General features: G+C 43.5%; 1 protein-coding gene across 1 annotated transcript in view; it reads right to left on the bottom strand.

Moving 5' to 3' along the window:
• Positions 1 to 425: 425 nt before the first annotated feature.
• The window catches only part of SLC4A11 (solute carrier family 4 member 11), a 90,676-nt gene continuing 72,441 nt past the window's right edge, over positions 426 to 18,660 (bottom strand). Inside the window, exons 15-21 of the mRNA XM_030947689.1 lie at positions 18,068 to 18,293; positions 16,721 to 16,827; positions 15,458 to 15,626; positions 12,257 to 12,430; positions 7,629 to 7,824; positions 5,188 to 5,357; positions 426 to 1,556 (exon numbers count right to left, since the gene is read on the bottom strand). Of these exons, the coding sequence (XP_030803549.1) occupies positions 1,493 to 1,556; positions 5,188 to 5,357; positions 7,629 to 7,824; positions 12,257 to 12,430; positions 15,458 to 15,626; positions 16,721 to 16,827; positions 18,068 to 18,293 (1,106 nt within the window). The 3' untranslated portion in view covers positions 426 to 1,492. The remainder of the gene's footprint in view (positions 1,557 to 5,187; positions 5,358 to 7,628; positions 7,825 to 12,256; positions 12,431 to 15,457; positions 15,627 to 16,720; positions 16,828 to 18,067; positions 18,294 to 18,660) is intronic.

Genomic DNA, 18,660 nt, shown 5'->3' with positions numbered 1-18,660 from the left:
TGTGCTGATAAATTCATATTTTACATTACTCTTCTTCCCTCATTTCTAATCTTTTGAAAGTTCATCACCGAGGTCCACAATTTTCTGAACATTTTTAGCTGTGACCTGTGATGTGCCAAGCACTGAACTAAAAGGGCAGCTTGTTTCACAGTACTCCAAATAAGAAAACTGACCATAGTACAAGCAAAATTAAATAAACTGAAATATAAAAGATAGCAGAAGTTAAGATTCATCCAGAAATATAATAGAACATCTGGGAGGGGCAGGGGGAGGGAACTGGAAATCAGCTACACAACAGAAACAATGAAATGACCAACAAGTATTGATTAGGTGAAAAGAGGAAAACTTTCATTGCATTCTGTACATCAAAATTAAATGAAAAATTCACATGGTGGAGCCTCGAGACAGAATGATTGAAGGTCTCAAGCCACAGGAAGGAGAAAGCAAAGAAAACACCTTGAAGAAAGCAACACATGAACAGAACCAATAACTGAGCAGCTTCCAAAGGAATAAAAGTGACCATCTCTCAAAATGAGAAGAAGCAGCACTGAAGCAGAGAGAACAAGTATATGGTCAGGACATGGTGGGTAACACTGACTGCACAAAACACTTGTGAATTTGGAAAGAACCAGGCCTATTTGTATATCTATGCAAAATATATACACAACTCCATATGTATATATGTACACATAGGCACTACTGTACATATGTATATGCAACCTCCACACAACTGCCCTCTGGGTGCAAGCAAAAAATGCTGCAGTTGTGCAAAACCCTACAATTCTGTGTTTGATTACCCAGGAGAAATGGGAGAAAGATCCAAACTAATGCCCAAACAGCTCAAACCCAGCAGGGGTTTCATCCACAGGGCCATTTCAGCCCAGCCTCTGAATGGTTCCCAGCTCATTTGCTGGGATTAAAAATTCATCCAAAACTGTGGGTTGTAGCAGTACACATTGCAACTGTTTCCAAACCCATGAATGTGACAAAACAGTCACCATCTCTGCTGCCATCAGTGGTTTAGCACGAGGCCATCCCACCCAGAACACCAATTTGGGAACACTGGGTGCACAGGGAATCGGAATTTCAAAGGCCAGGCCAGGGCTGTCATTCTATAAAACAAGGGGCTGTTCTTAGTGTTGGGGAAGGAAAGGATGTGGTGCATTAAAAAATCCTCCCCCACCCTCAAACAAGGGAACACAGGCCAACTCTGGATGCTCCAGCCACGCAGCCAGGCTGATCTTTGGGGTTGGTGTGCTTGGGGGTGTGGAAATAAGCATTTTCCATAAAGCTCCTTGGCCTCACAGCTCCAGAGAGCAGTGTCCTCTCAGCCCAAGGCTCCCCTGGTCTGGCACAGGCCCCGTGGAGCTGTGACAGGAGTGCATTGCCAAGGTCAGAGCACGAAGAAAGTGGTGAAAGGAAGCTGCAGGGATGGTCCCAGGCCTTGGCTGGCCCCCAGGGCTGTCTCTGCTGCTCTGCAGGCTGGGCACCCTCAGTACTCTGCATCCATGGCATCCAGGTACTTGGCCTCGATGATCCTGGGGAGCAGGTTGTACCTAGGGCAGAGCAGACACAGGGATCAGTCCTTGTTTGTGCAGCATTTTTTTCTTTGTCCTAAAGCTCCTGGGTGAGATTGGCCGTGACATTCACCCACTGTGGGGGACACAAAGTGGGGACAGCAAAACCAACCAATCCTGCAAGAGCCTCCTCCCTGCTTCCAGCTGGAAAGGAAAGAGAACATCCTCATCCTCAGTGGAGGAAGTCACTTTCCTAGAGCTCTGTCACCACCAAGTCCTCAGGGTGACAAAAATACAGAGGTGAAGAGCCATGACTCCAAACAAGACCATCCTGACCTGGTGTCCGGCTTCTCCACGGACAGAGATGGACAAACTCCACATTACCATAGAGATGCATGGACAAACAACATGTAAAACAAATTACTTACATAAAAAATTTTATCAACTTACTTTAGAAAGTAAGTTTAATATAAAAAAATTTTAATCAAAAATTACTTACTATAAAAATGTTTTCTAAATTTGATTTTTTGCAAGAACATCCTCACAAATTAACATATTTGGGTTAGAAAGGCTTTGTGATGTTGCTCTTGTAAATCTTGTAAATAAATAAAACTATTCACGTATATACAAAAATTTTAAATCAAAAGCCAAATAATATATTTACATAAATAAATAATATTATATACATACTTTTAAAAATAAGAACTAACACTACTTTCATACTGCCTTCATGCATGAAAATAAAATTTAAATTTATTTTAAGAAGTGTTTTAAATATTATTTTTAACTAATTCAATATTTTGTAAATAAAATAGTTTGTATTTATTATTATTATTTTATTATTATTATTATTAAAGAGTATTATTTCATTTTACATTATTTTATTATTATAGGGTATTATATTACATTATCTATAATATAATATATTATATTAAATATATTTATATTTTCTATATAAATATATTAATAGATTAAATATATAAATTTATTAAATATATTTATATTATATTATTTTATTTTAATTTTATTATTATAGGGTATTATTTTTATTTTATTTTATTACAGGGTATTTTATAAAAAAAATACCCTATATACCCTATTATATTTTATTTTATAAATAAAATACCCTATGATAAAATACAAACTACAACTCAACAACAACAACAACAATAAAAAAGGAAAAAAACCAACCCCAATGCACATTTATGTGGCATTTTCCCTTATTTAACAAGGAAGTGACTCTTCAGCTGTTAAAGTAACTCATAAGGCACCAAAAAATCAGTTTCAGATTTCAACAGCTGTGCAAGAGATCCCAAACATCACTTATTAATGAGAAATACCAGGGTCTCCTTAAATAAATCCATCATAGAATAAAATGCTTGAGAGCTCAGATAAGAGACAACGTGGAGAGAAGATTCTTCTGTGGGCAACCAAAAACTCATCATCCCAAAGTTCTGAATCTAGGCCAGGAACTGGGAATAGCCAAAGAGATCAAATTTTCTTCCAACAGGCTGTTTTCCACTGCAGTCATGGATTTCAGTGGCTTCTCAGTATCTGTCTGAGACCACACCAGTGATCCCCCACTAATGACAACACAAATCATCTTTCTCCAGCTGTTGGATGGATGGAAATGTGGCTTTGGGACATGGCTGAGTTCTGGATGGGACACCAAGCCATGCCTTGTTTGATTCTTGAATTTGCCCGCTGGCTACTGTCCCATCTCCTCTTTCTCCCTTCACTTCTTTAAAAAAAAAAAGTTGGAGAAAATATATTAAATTTCTTCAAGTGCCTCATCTATTTAGAGTGCCAAATCTTTGGGAAAAAGTCATTAACTACAGAGCTCATGGATCATGGTGCTGCCTTCTTGGCTGGAGGCCACACAACCTACATGAAGGCAAAAGAAATCAGAGGAAGCAAAGCCAAGGGCAAATTTCCATGCTGTGCCAGGCAGCAGCATCTTCCCCTTGGCAGCAGGGCTGATTATCCAGCTGCTGGGAAAAAACTGCCCTGGAAAGAGAAATGAGTTAGCAACACAGAGGGTATGAAGTGACAGCATCTTATTTGCTGAAAAGAAGATAGATTTGCATGTTAGTATCTAGCTCTGAGTACAAAATCAGGTTTTTTGACTGCATTCTCTCCACACTAATTGAGTTTTTTATACCATGTCCAATACATGAATTTGGCTGAGTGTGCCCCACGTTTTCTGTTCTGCACTGAGCTGCAATTCCCATAGGAGCCACTCATCCAGCTCTGCTCACAGTTGGAATATTTACCAGCCACTCATCCAGGCACCCCAAGTGCCACCAGTGCGAAGGGCAGGTGAGGCATTACTGCCAGAGGAACAATAATTCCTGTGTTTTCCAAGCCTCTTTATCTTTTCAAATCCAGCCCAAATGGCTCTGACATGATCCTGTTGAAAGCCATGGTGGCTCTAACATTTGCTTTTGTTTCAGAAAGGACTGGACCCATCTTTATCAGCCAAGGAAAACACCACTGCAGGTGGTGCGGATCAACAAACTGGCAGCCCTGGACTTTGGGATCAGAGGCAAAATCTCTGGGACTGCAAGCTCAAAGCCAAGCAGATATCACTGGTACCATGCTGGCCTAAAAATAATCAAGTGGACTGGAAACTTGATCTGTTCCTTCCAAGATCTTTTTATGGCCTCTCATTATATCCAAAGGACTGAGAGCATGAATGATTTAACTGGAGAATGATGGGCAGTGGCTGCTAATGAACCCCAAGGAAGAAATTAGTTAAATTTCTTAATGATTCTCTCTCAATTCTCCCTCTTTGTAGGATATTGTGGGGTCCTCCCAGCTTTAAACATATATTTTAAGTCTAAATGTGGCCAGTTTCACCCAACTGATCATTGACAGGGGCATTCAGCAGTGCAGGAGGTCTGGGAGGTCACCACAGCACTGGGTAAGAGATAAGGATTCCTCTCAAGAAAAGTTTCCAGCTCTGCTGGAAAATCAAATTGCAAAGTGATAAGGAACATTATCAAATACCACCTAGAGGTTTGGACTATGGCTTCTCAGGAAGATCAGGCATCTCACAGGTACTTAAAAGGAGAGTTTTTGCCTCCTGGGAAGCTGGAAGAAGAGCTGCCAGCCCAGAACCCTTTGCACAACTCCCAGCAGCAGTGAAATCCTGATTTCTCCTCAGGTATGAGCAGCTGGTAAAAAAACCCTCATTATTACCCACTTCCAGGAGCTGCTTAATCTGGAAAATGCAGAAAACCCTTGTGAACCACTCCCACTTCATGCAATAGTTGGGATTGGAAGGGACCTCTGGAGATCACCCAGCTCAATCCCCCTGGAGCAGGTGACACAGGAATGTGTCCAGGTGGGTTTGGAATGTCTCCAGAGAGGGACACTCCATGGCTGCTCCAACCCTCAGCATAACCAAGTTCTTTCTCGTGTTGAGGTAGAACTTCTTGTGTTTTAGTTTGTGGCCTTTAGTCCTTGTCTTGTCACTGGGCACCACTGGAAAGAGTCTGGCACCATCCTAGAGGTATTTATATGGATTGGTGAGATCCTCTCTCACTCTTCTCCTCTCCAGATTAAACAAGCCCAGCTCCAGTTTCTCCTCTCCTCAGACTTCCAGCAATCCAGGCCTGAAGACACAAGGCATGGGAGATAGGGAAAAAATTACAACCAAGCTTCCTACCTGATGGGGACCATCCCTATCATGATGAGGGGGAAGATCATCTTCATGTAAGGCATGGGTGACATTCCAAAGCCACAGAGGATGAGGAGCTGCAGGACCTGCAGGCCTGTGAAGTAGTGGATCTTCCTCTGGGGAACTCTGCGGATGTAATGGGTCGGAGGATAAGCAGTCTGGGAAGAGAAGAACCATGTGTTAGACATGCAGGGATCTGGATTTGTGACAGCAGAATGGAGCTTTGGGACGCCAGGGTTTGAGAGAAGTCATCAATTTGTACAATGCATGAATCACCATCAGGGTCCTTAAAAGGTTCAGCAGCTGAACATGGGATTTGTAGGGTTAATTCCAAAATTCCACTGCCTGAAACCACAGCATGGGCAGCAAGACCCAGAGGATGAGTGGGCACTGAGAGCCTGGAGAGAAGACAGGACACCCCTCAGGGCCAGGATTGCCTCTGGGAACATCTGGAGTGCAATGAAATACCTTGGGAAGTGCAGTAATGAGATTCCCCGAGGAGGATTGGGATTGCCAGGGCTCCACAGCCAGAGGTGGGAAGGAGAGCAGATGCATCCAGGTGTTGTTCCTTCCATGGCTCCTCCACCTGACACCCAGCTCCTCATTATTTTAAAGCCTTGCAAGGCTCCAGGCTTGCTCCTGGTGCTTCCATTTCTTGGCTGAACCCCTCTAGGGGTTCAGGAGATGGGGGAAATGTGGGAAGAGGTTGTGCTCACACTGCAGGGATTTTCTCAGTTCCTATAAGCCTTCCATTTTTGAGAAATAAGGGGGAATAAAATGACATTAATAGGCTAAATATGGTGGTTTCTTTTGACAGTTCCTTGTTCATGTCTGAGCACAGGCTTTGACTCACTGTCTATACATCAGTGAAGAGGATGAGCGACTGTCTGCTGGCACCAGCACAGCCTCAGTGGCTTTCAGATTGTGCCATGACTCATTAAAAGGTTTCCACAAAAGGGAGTTTTCCATATTCGAGAATACTTTTTAATTTTGCATGCCAAAACCTGGAAAATTCCACACATAATTCCTACTGAAAGCAGAAGTAATAAGTCACATACATCAGTAGGTGTTCAAAAATTGACATGACATGACAAATGTAATCTTTACCCGAATTTCACAGTTTTGACCTCTGGGATGTAATATTAGAGATCAAGACAGATTAGCAGAGATGTAGAGCCAAATGCTGGGCTTATTAAGCCCTTGACCCTTGTTATATAAGAGAAGGTGAGCTGGAGATTGCTCCAGGTACCACCTACACTCCCAAACAACACATTTTTAGCACCTGTAACAGAGACAGGTTTAAAAAAACATCTTCCAGGTTTGTTTTCAGCCCACATCACAGAGGTTTCAATAACACAAGTAATTTCATTTTGAGTTTAAAACCCCATCTTGCTGTATTTTACACAAAATGAAAGTATAAAACAGCACCAAGAAAATACCTGCCTGAAGCTTTGTTGGGGAAATCAAAGATCATAATTTCTTGATGTTGTGCTTATTATATTTTATATTATTATTTTTTTAAATGCATGTACTCTGCAGATGACAACTGTGGTATTCACATTTTCTGGAAAAATCCCTTCGCCCAGGGTTTTTCTCCTGGGAAGCTGAGAAGCCTCAGAGAAAAAGAAAAACAATAATTCTCTGATTTGCTTCTCCTGTGTTTTGTTCTTTTGGAATGTGTTTGGAGATTGTTTACCCACAGGTGATTGTTTCATTGAATTCTGTTGTGAATTGTTTTTACTCATTGGCCAATCAGGGCCAAGCTGTGTTGGGACTCTAGAAAGAGAGTCATGAGTTTTCCTTGGTATTTTTTTAGCCTTTTGTAAGTATCCTTTCTGTATTCTTAAGAATAGTATAGTTTAGTATTTTTTAATGTAATATAGTATAATAAAATAATCAATTATTATCTTTTTAGCCTTTTGTAAGTATCCTTTCAGTATTCTTTAGTATAGTATAGTATTTTATAATATAATATAATATAATATAATATAATATAATATAATATAATATAATATAATATAATATCATATCATGAAATAATAAATTATTCTCTTTTTAGCCTTTTGTAAGTATCCTTTCTGTATTCTGAAGAATAGTATAATTTAGTAATTTTTAATATAATATAGTATAATCAATAATAAATTAGTATCTTTTTAGCCTTTTGTAAGTATCCTTTCTGTATTCTGAGGAATAGTATAGTTTAGTATTTTTTAATGTAATATAGTTAAATTAGCCTTCTAAGAACATGGAGTTAGATTCATCATTGCTTCCTCTGTCTGGGGAAAACCCAAATACAATACACAACAGCATGGGAGGGGTTAAAACTCCCCCAAAAACCCTCATAAAAAAAAACCAAAAACAAACCACCTCACAAAAAAATCCCACACTGAGAGTTTGAGCAGCTGGGTTGCAAACACAGCTCCAGGTACCTGTTCCTTGAGCAGCAGAGCCACCCTCTCAAAGAGCTGGTTGCCGTCGATGGAGGTGAGCGCGATGTAGAGGAAGAGGCCGAAGAGCACCGGCTTTGGGATCCACTGCAGCGGGAACGGGAGCAGCAGCAGCGACAGCCCCACCAGGAAATTGGCCACCAGACTTGTCAGACGAGTCTCCTTCACACTCACAATCCTGGCAGCAGGAAAAAAGGGGTTAGGAGATGGGAGAACACCCCAAGATCTGTATTTATCCCAGTGGTTGCTCCATGGAGCACACGTGCCACCAGGGAAAGGGAAACTCATCCCCACCACTGAAATCAGCACTTCTGGCCCCGTGCTGACATTGAGGAGGCAGAGCCTGGCTGGAGCCAGGCCAGGCACTTAATCCACAGCTCAAACAGAGCAGCTGGAAAAGTGCCAAATTCCCCTTCTGTAAAGCTCTACAGATCCTATCCTGAACTAAATTGCCCTCAAAACTGATTCTGTTTAGCACAATGCAGAAAAGAAAAAAAAAAAAAACAAACCAGCCAAGAATCCTCTTTCTGGTCTTTCCTTCCCTTGCTTTACCCTGGGCACATGCAACTGGCTTCTCTCCCAAACAAAACTCATTGACTTCTCCAGGATATAAGGAATGTCTTGGAGGGAAAAAAAAAAAAAAACAAAACAACAAACAGAAAGTCAGCAGTCTCCTCCTGAGAGCGAGTCAGCATTTTTGATGGATTTGAGGATCTCCCTGTTTACATGGAAGGGAGTGCTGAGAGCACCACACAGGGATTCTATCCTGCTGTGGGCAACTGCCTATTACCATGCTAAACATGTCATTAATTAATGCAAATTTTCCAGAGCTGACAGGCCACAAATTGAGCTTTTTTTGAGGGGAAGACTGACAGGAAAGCAGGCAGCAGCTTTAGCAACCTGCTTGAGGGGAGGCTGCTGTGTTTTCTGTGCACTTCAGCTAAACCTGTGAGCATCTCCTCTCAGTCTGAAAAAAATCACCAGAAACAACAGGAGGAAAGGAAATCCACATCTGTCAAGACTACTTACAAGGAGAGAAAAAGAGGATTCCTAACTTTTTTTTTTAGAAGATAAATCCTACAATTCAGTGGATCAGCCAGTGAATACCCCCTATTATGAGGGAAAAATTTTGTCCACAGGCTGTTTTGGTGTCATTTAGTGACCTCATTCCCTGGATGAGCCTCCTCAAATTCTGAATTAACCCTATTTCTCTGAGGATTAACCCCAAAGGTCTATCAGAACACACTTTCCTCCTTTGCACATGCACTGCTGGGACTTCATAATCCCTTCTGTTCTGAAGAAGACTGAATTATTGCAATATTAAGTTGGAGAGTTTTGCTTAGAAGTAAAGTCAAGTTGAACTTCAAATCTGTTTATACCTCCACGGAGCAAAAGGGGATGAAGGAGCCTTCCACACCTGTATTTGGAGAGGGAGGGAAAGGGTGACAGCCCAAAGCTTGCTCTGAGGATTTGGACAACAAGGCAGAATTAACACCAGCAGTCATGAGACCCAAGGAACAACAGGTACCACAAACAGCACGCAAAATCCTGAGAACAACACTGGAATTCTTCTGTGAGTAGTGGGGCAGGTCCTACAAACAATCCAGGATTACCAGGACAGGATGCACAGAGGTGTTAACCTTTAAGTAACCTTCCAACAGGTTTAAACCACAGCTTTTCTTGTTCCAAACAGATTTTTTTTGGATCCTCTTGCAAGTCTCCTGCATCCAAGGGGTCCCTGCCAGTGCCCAGAGAGGCTGAGGGAGAGCGAGTGCTCCATTCTTGCCAGCTCTGGTGGAACTGGGACATCACCTAAATGGACAGATTTTGGCATCTTTCCCACTGCCTCCAGGTCTGGATCACCACAGAATTGCTGGAGATGAACAAAGCCAAGCAGCTTAAAGTGCAACTGAAGTGCCGTGCCAGAGTAATTCCAGTCTGGCCACTCCAGTGCTGCCAGAACCATCCATGAGCCTCCACGGCGGCTCAGAGAAGCAGGAGTTTAAGGAAGCACTGATTTAACCTCATCCAGGTACAGCAAGAGTTCCTCCAGCACCAGGTCAGCCCCAGAGGAAGAATTTCTGCTGTTTCACACAGAGATCTCTCCTCCTGCTGGGGAGGCTCCTGCCCTGCAAGCACACACAAGTCTGCAAGGGAAGTCATGCAAGTGGAAGAGCTCAGGAACAATAGGAGCTACAAAATCACATTTCCATCAGATGGAAGGCTGCAAGAACAAGCTCAGAGTGGCAGCCCTTAGGTAAGAGATTTCTGAAGTACATGGAATTTTCTGCAGCCATCTCTGAGGGATGCAGCAATCACAGCACTGTGCTTGATCACAGGCAAGATGTACTGCAATTGCTGCCAGCTCCTGCTAATGCCACTTATTAGTTTGGAATATTTTATCAGAACATAGCTAAAATTGCTCATAATTGGCCAAACATGGTATTTTTAAAACTGATGTTCCCAGCCTTAGATTGGTCTTCTGCTAATCCCAGCACTTCATTTCCAGAATAAGAACATCACAGTCACATTAAGTCAACAGAGAAATCCTTGATTTCCATGCGTTCAGAATCTGGTTTGGCCCTTGAGGAAACAGCTCCAGAAAGTCTGTGCTGTGATTGAAATAAAGTAATTGATGGAGATTAAAGAGCATAATCCAGGCTCATTTCCCTAAAATCCTCTAAATATGGCTAGCATGGGATTAGCCATTCCTGAACTTCTCCAAGTAAGCAACAAGAGCCTGTTTGCAGATTGCCACAGGAAACTTAAATCGTTTCTCTACAGGGGAGAAGAAAATTTTGCTTTCAGTGTGACAGATCTTTATCCTTGTTTATATCATCATCCTGTGGGAGCTTTGATTTGAGTGCAGGGGAAGGAGCCTGCCAAGGGAGACAGAGTTGATTTTCTAATTGAGCTTCATTTCTTTTTCAGCAGAGCTGGCTAAGAGGGAAAAAAAAAGAAAAGAAAAAAAAAAAGGATGACTACATTGCTTGGAGCCTCCTGTTCCAGCCCCAGTGCTTTGCAGAGAACAAAAATCTTAGGTCTCAAAGGGAGTTCAAAGCACCAGGAAACCCTCATTCCCTTTTTCACTCCCAATATCCAGTTCCCAGCACCAATTTGCCTCCAGCAGAGCAGAGCTCTGCCATCAGGAAACACCCTCAGGGAGATCAGGGCAGCACTCAGCCCTTCCAGGATAATCCCTGGAGCTGTATCCTGGACAGAGTGGCCAAAAAGGCCTCTCTGGTGGTTTTTTTTGGGGTGAAGGAGGAGAGGAGAGGTGCAGGAATTAGTCCTTAGTTCAGGCAGGGGACTTGACTTTGTCACAGCAAAGCCAGAACACAGAATCATGACAGTGGAAAAACAGGAAAAAGAGGCATTTGGATATTAAAAGTGACAACAGGAGACACAGGAGGGAGGTTTGGCACGTGAGTTTCAATGTGTGAGATTTGCATCTCTCAAAGAAACAGAGAGTGGAGGTATCCCAGAGCAGATCATGGACATGAGAGCAAGGGCATGGATTAAAAGTCTACAGAACTCAAATTTCAAAGTTGATTTTGTCTTTAAATAGTGTTTAGCATTCATTCAAGAGAGATACAACTGTGGAAACAACCAATAGCAACATATCCTAATGGGACTACAAACCCAAGGGACTGATCTCCCAGGAAAAGATCTGTAGAAGAGTTACAGGGAGCAGCAGAACTCAGCAATTTCCAGATGTGGAAGGTGAAATTTGTCCATCCCTGACCCAAAAATCAGCTGTGCCTGGCTGGGCTGGGCCATTTGGCACCAAAACAAGCATGAAGGCAAGACTGAGATTAAGACAGACCTACTCCATCCCCCAAAGTCAATGATCACTTAGCCTCGCTTTTGATAAGTGGCAAGGTAGAAAATGGAAACCAAGGCAGGATAATTAAAACTAATGGTATGTGAGTGGAAATTACCACTCCTGTGGTAAAAGCACTCAACTGCAACAGACTGAGATCAAACAGGCCAGATCTGCTCCAGAGCAGAGACTGTTTCATGAGAAAAAGGTTTTTAATTTTTTTAATAGGTCTGTGATAAGAATGTGTTGCTCAACTCAGAGCAGCAGAAGAATTGGTCTTAAATAGAAACCCGTGACCCAGCCATGGCTTCACACTTGTTTTTGTTTAAAACCCAGAGAATTTAAGCATCTCCTTCCCAAAATGTGGTGGGAGATGTTATGGGATCTCTGAAATAATGGTGCATTTTTCCTCCTCTTCGTAATAACCACCAGACAGATTTCAGGCAGTGAATCAGCTTTGGATTTTTTCTGGGGAAAGCATCCGGAGGGATCCGGCCAAAGCATCTCCTCAGCTTTCCACAAGGCTGAAACTGCAGATGGCCTTGGCTGACTTTTCCAGAGGAGAATTTGCAGCGGAGTGGGTGAGATCCCTGTAGGATGCTGCCACTGCCCAGATCATAAATTTGAGTGCTTGAGTGAAGGGGATGAAGCCAAATTAAGGCTCATTGGGCGCATCTTTCCATCACTTTCCTATCTGGAATACAACACCCAACACCCCAACCACACAAACCCACTGTTCCCAAAGGATTGAGAAGGCACAAAAATGAATCCAAAGAGCTCTACTTACGTCTCATAGATGTGTCCACTCTCCACCCTCTCCTCCACGTAGGCCAGGGCCCGGACGTGCATGGGGGAATGCGGGAAGGCCGCGTGGATCCAGGGCAGGCCGAAAACCGAGAGCCCCGTGTTGATCAGTGCCACCAGCAGCAGGTCCCAGTGATAGGCTGTGCCCTTCACCAACCTGCAGTGAGCAGTTGGGGACAGCAGTTACACCCTACAGGCTGCCTTTGTTGAACACTCAAGTTCTCACACACACACACACAGAGATTTCACACCTCTGGATTTACCGTGTGAACACTAAAGGAGTGAAATGCGATGGTTTGCTCCCCAACGCTGTTGTCATCTGGACAGAACAATGCTGAGCAGAAAGGCAGCCCACTGAAGTAATAGCTCATGGAAATTTCATCAGTGTTTTTCCCCTACATTTACTGCAGAGTCTACACAAAATTCCATGTGTGTCTTTGCTTGCAAAGTCCACATAGGGAGTGGATAAAATCCTGAGCATTTGTTGTCAAAGTACTGACACTGAAGTTTCTTGTTTGTAAGAACAAGAAACTGATCTGTCTCCTTCCCCACGAGCAGAACACGTGCTTGGTATGCTGCAGTAATCCCCTAATTATGTAATTGCTACTGCATGATAAGAAAATGGGACAGGAATTCATTAAACTTCAGCTCCTCCTTGGTAGTCACAGAATCGTGGAATGGATCACAGAATGGTTTGGGTTGGAAGGAACCTTAAAGATCATCCAGTTCCAACCCCCTGCCATGGGCAGGGACACCTTCCACTATCCCAGATTACTCCAAACCCCATCCTACCTGTCCTTGGACACTTCTAGGGGGGATGGCCACAGCTTCCCTGGGCAACACATTCCAAAAGGTTGGTAGCCAACCAAGGGAATTTGCTCCTAAGCTCATCAAATGCTGCAGAGCCTCCCTGTTTTTATTTTTTAGGGGACGGAGAATCTGACAGCCTTCACTGAGGAGTATGGACACACCCACTTTGCTAGGACTGTGCAGAGAGCAGCACCAAGACTGTACTCACATCAATTTGAACCTTACAATTTTTTCCAAGGTCTGCCCCTTTCCTGAATACTCCTATCTTGTACCAACTGCTGAGATATTATGAGTAAAGTTTAGAAAAAAAGCTGGGGAGGGATTCAGCTCTCAGACTTTAAGCCCTCACTGAAAGGTCTCAAACTGAATCTCTGCCACTGGAGCACTTGACATCCTCACACCATGTGAGGGATCAACTGAATTCTCACTGGGCACCACCAGCTGGGAAGGGAGCATCATTTAGATGTCAATGCCATCCAAACAAGCTCCACTGAACGCCTCAGCACAGACCTGGAGCCGCCCATGATACTCCTGGACACGAGGCACATGGAGCTGGTAGAGCTGACCCAGCCCATGAAGATCAAAGCCATTGTACGGGCAGCAGAAATGTGGGGTGGGGCTTGTTTTGGGACAAAAGCCTAGTCCCACTGGGAGTGTCCCCCTCCACTGACTGAGGAGGCTGTGGGGTGAGTGGGTCAGGTAGGTGTCTGCCCTGCAATGCCTCTGGAAGGTGCTGGCAGGAAGGGTGGGATTGCAAACGCATTTCCTGCGTTGGCTGACGCGTTGGAAACGCAGCCCCTGCTCACGTGCTGCTTTCTCTGAGCAAAGGCACCTTCAGCACCCTCAGGGTCATTGTTTTTTGTCCTCCCCATTCTTTTCAGAAAGCTTTAAGGACATCAACCTGTTGGAATGAATCCAGAAGAGGCCACTAAGATTATCAGAGGGATGGAGCACCTCTTCTCTGTGAGGAAAGGCTGAGAAAATTGGGATTGTTCAGCTTGGAGGTGACCTAATTGCAGCCTTCCAGGACCTGAAAGGAGCTACAAGAATGGTGGGAAGAGACTTTACAAGGGCCTGGAGAGACAGGACAAGGGGGGAATGGACTCAAACAGACAAAAAGTAGATTTAGATGAGATATTAGAAAATAATCCTTCCCTGTATGGGTGGCACAGGTTGCCCAGAGAAGCTGTGGCTGCCCCTGGATTCCTGAAAGTGCCCAAGGCCATGTTGGGTGGGGGTTGGAGCAATTGGGATAGTGGGATAGTAGAAGGTGTCTTGACACAAACAGATGGTGTCAAGTCCTAGTTTTTACATCTCTAAAAATCCCTGCTCCAACACCTGACCAGCTCAGCTCTGTACCGAGATGCTCTGAAAAACACTCTAAAAAACTCAACGAGTATTTTACATTCCTTAAAGACACTCTAGTGGAAAATACCAAAAGTGTAGAAGAAATTCATCTTAGCCAAGAGATGACCCACTTACATACAGATTTATGCAACACTTAAAGGGATATAATAGAGATAAGAGGTGGTCAAAGGAAACTAAATTAGTGTAGCTGAATTTGAGCTTGTCTCCTCTCTCCTAATACTGTGTCACTCCAGCTACAACATGGAGAATGCTAATGGATATTATGCAAGGAGAGAACCCTCCCACGCATCACATTAGCAAAAAATCCTCAGAGACGTGGTAGTTTCCCTGGAAAAAAAGTCATCCACATTCATTCTTGACATCACATCTGATTGCAGTTGGCACAAAAACATCAGAGGGAATATTTTAATAGTGCAACATCTCAAATTTGCCCATAAGTGAGACTTATCAGACACTGGACATATTGTTTTATTGCACTTCCACCTTTTTTGCAGTTGGAATTTACCAACTCCAAACACTCCTGATGCTCAGCTGCAGCACGCTGTACTACAGCATTTATGTAGGTCACTGACTTCTCATTTTCAACAAATTCTCTGCACTGCAAGAGCAGCGCAAGTGTCCACATGTGTCAGACACTCCCCAAAATATCTTGAGGTGCATCCAATGACCTCGAACTGTACAAAACATCCACTTCACATTCACACCACCTCTTGTCCCCCAAAACTCTTCCTGAAAAATGTCTTGAGAGTTTTAGAGGACAAATGATGGGCAGAGAGTAAAGAAGAAGCAGCTTGAGGTGATGAGCTCATGGAGGATTTGTGGTTTTGGCTCACTGTCACAACACCAAGCTTTGGGGATGGTGAGGAGTTAAGCTGCAGAGTTACCTCCACCTGTGACAACAGGAATTCTTAAAAACACATCCTGAATACATTTCTGCTGTTCAGATAAGCTTTGGGCTAGCAGTGGTGGTGACAGACCCAAGGACATCCTTCCACAGAGGTGTTACCTGTTCTCTGGGGCGTTGGTGAGGGACGCGACGATGTTCTGCTCAATGAAGAAGAGCATGGAGAGGAGAAATCCCAGTCCCATGGCACTCATCACCGACCCAATGGACAGGGACTGCACAGGGGCCAGCACAAACAAGCTTTCAGAGGCATTGTAGTTAAATTTGGACACTGCAAAGACGAGGGGAAGGATGTTAGGAGGCACCTTCTTGTCCAACCACCAACGTTTTACCCACACCACAAAGTACTGGGAAGCAAGAAGGGAAACAGGAATGATGCTTTGGCATGTGGGAGCCTGGAGGCCATGAAAGATGGGTCCATCTGGCTGGTTTGGTTTATTTTTTTCATCCATCCATTTATGACTTGGCTGCCATCCTGATGGGACAGACCACTGCTAGTCCTAGTGAGGCATTACAGATATTGGAGCAAAACAAAAGAGGGAAACTTGTTTTTACAGATGCGACATGTTTTTAGATGAGGAAGCCTTATTTCTAACCAGCACCATAATGCTCAGCTCATCAACCCACAGAGGCATTTGAGAACTTCCTCATCTCCAACAAGCTGTGCAAGGCATTTTAGTACAAAATCTAAATCAAAACTGCTGCTATTGGAAGCAATCCATGGCTAGGGATAAATCACACATGGCCACGTATCATTTTGCAATCCAACTGGATGGAATGGCCATCACAATTAAAAAAAAGCCATTTCTTATTTGTTTCCATACATTTCCTCACATCACCCGCTCACGTCACTGCAGGACAATGCAATTCCTGTCCCCATTATCACTTCCTGATATGGAAAAGTTGATCTATCTGGCCAATGAATGGTGTCTCATTTTTAGATTTCCTTGTGTAACTTAGAGCTGCCCAGATGCTCTGCACCATTTCACCTAAATTAGGAAAACAAACTGGAGACAAAGACGACAAACTGGGATGACCAACTCCATGTTGATATGACTGGCAACAACCCTTCCTGCCTGCTGATTACTCTGCCCTTTGTTCTTTGCCAGAAATTGTTCATCTCCCTTATTATGACACATACCTCAAACTCATTGAAAAGACACATCTGGATAATTTTTCTTGCCCCAGACTCAATCAGGGTTTTGAATGACATAAATCTAACGATGAGGAAATCTGAGCTCTTGGTGGGAGGTACAAATAGTATTTGTGAAATTATATGGAAGAACGTTATTACAAAACCCTTCTACGATTTCACTTCTCTCTTTCATAAACCCCAGTATTCCAGAGAACAAAACCAGAACTTACTTTCAATTTCATTGAAGATAAAGGAACCCACAACAGAGAAGGTCAAGACTGAAATGGGTAAGGCACAGTCGGACAGAATTTCACGTACCCTCGCGTGCAAATATGGGCTGCAAAAGAGACAAAAAATTCCCATCAGAACCCCACTGTCAGGACAATCACTCGATACAGACAACATTTAATGTTTAGAAGTGAAAATTCAGTCCCATCTGGCAATGCTGAAGAGATACTTGGAGTGACAAATTAGTCTTTCACTCAGCTCTAAGTCTTCTGGAACCTAAAACCTTTGAAGGTTGATGAGTGCAGAAGCAAAATACAAAGAAACAAGAACATAAGATGCAAGCTAGAAAAAAAAAAGACCTTCAAGCACCAATTTGTGTCTCATTTGCACTTTACTTTAATTGATTCCTGCATCTCAAATGAAGAGTTTTAAGAGCAATAGAAGCAAACCCCAAATTAGAGCCAATGTCTGACTCCCAGGAGCACACTGCAAGTACATTCCCAGTAAACCTTCCTGCGCCATCAGGAATTTTTGCCCAGCAAAATGGTTCAATGCCTGTTTGGAGGGAAATACAGGGATCCCAACATGAACTGGGAACCCAAAGCTTTTTTAGAAAGTCACTTGTGAGGCCAAACCAAAGATGGAAGGACATCATCCACTGAGCGAACATTTTGTTCTGCTGGGAATATTTTCCAGGTGGCCTTGGCATGTTCATGCCTGCCTTTGGCTTCCACCTGATTTTCCTGGGTTGCAGAATTGGTGAGGCCACACCTTGAGTGCTGTGTCCAGTTCTGGCCCCTCAGTTTAGGAAGGATATGGAGACGCTTGAGCGCGTCCCAAGGAGGGCAACGATGCTGGTGAGGGGCTGGGAACACAAACTTTGTGAGGAACCACTGAGGGAGCTGAGGGTGTCCAGCCTGGAGAAAAGGAGACTCAGAGGTGACCTTATCACTCTTTAAAACTTCCTAAAAGGTGGTTGTAGTCAGGTGGGGTTGGTCGCTTTCACCAGGCAGCACTGACAGAACCAGAGGACACAGCCTCGAGCTGTGCCAAGGGAAATATAGGATGGATATTATTAAGTTGGAAAAAGTTTTTCACAGAAAGAGTGATAAAGCTCTGGAATGGCTGCCTGGAGAGGTGGTGGAGTCACCTTCCCTGGATGTGTTTAAAAAAAGCCTGAATTTGGCACTCAGTGCCAGGGTTTAGTTGAGGTGTTGGGGCTGGGTTGGACTCGATGATCTTGAAGGTCTCTTCCATCCCGGTCATTCTGTGAATTAAGATCTAAGCTGTTAATGACTCCCTCAGCGAGAACATGAAACAATCAGCAGCCTGAGCTCTGAACAACTCACCTTTTCTTGAACTGATAGAGGGTGTGGCCGAGCCAGAGGGTTCCCAACATCAGCATGAGGCTGAGGACGGCGGTCTCGCGCCCGTAGTGCCCATCGTGAGTGCAAGTCTGGTTCTCGTTCACTGAGGAGTTCATCAATAAGCTGGTGTTGATGCCAAGGCCTGGGATAGCATCAGCCCCTGGTTTTCCATGTCCTGTGTGGTCATTGTGGTAATATTGCTTAAAAACTGCACAAACAACCAACAGGCAAGCGTTAGGAGAGGACAATCAAAGCAAGTAAAAAAAAAGTGGGTTTCTTGCTTGATCACGAAGTATTAACGTTATGCTTCACAGCTCTGCCTCTCAAGCCTGCAGAAAGAAATCAGAGCTGTTGCTCTTAGGAAGCCAGTGCTTCACAAATTGATTTTTTCACTTATTTTAACAGGTAAGTTAGATTAATCTATAAAGCAACACTGTAAGGACTTCCAGTGCTAATTATGTGGTTTTGTTCCCAACACTGGAAGCACTGCTGTTAGATACACATATAAATATTTCTATCTAGACACCTGCTTTCAGCAGCCTGGCAAACAAATTCCATCAGGATTCTCTGGAAAC

Source organism: Camarhynchus parvulus, chromosome 4 (assembly GCF_901933205.1).
Source record: "Camarhynchus parvulus chromosome 4, STF_HiC, whole genome shotgun sequence".
NCBI lineage: Eukaryota > Metazoa > Chordata > Aves > Passeriformes > Thraupidae > Camarhynchus > Camarhynchus parvulus.
The sequence above is the reverse complement of the archived record's forward strand: the minus strand, read 5'-3'. Positions and strand labels throughout refer to the sequence as shown.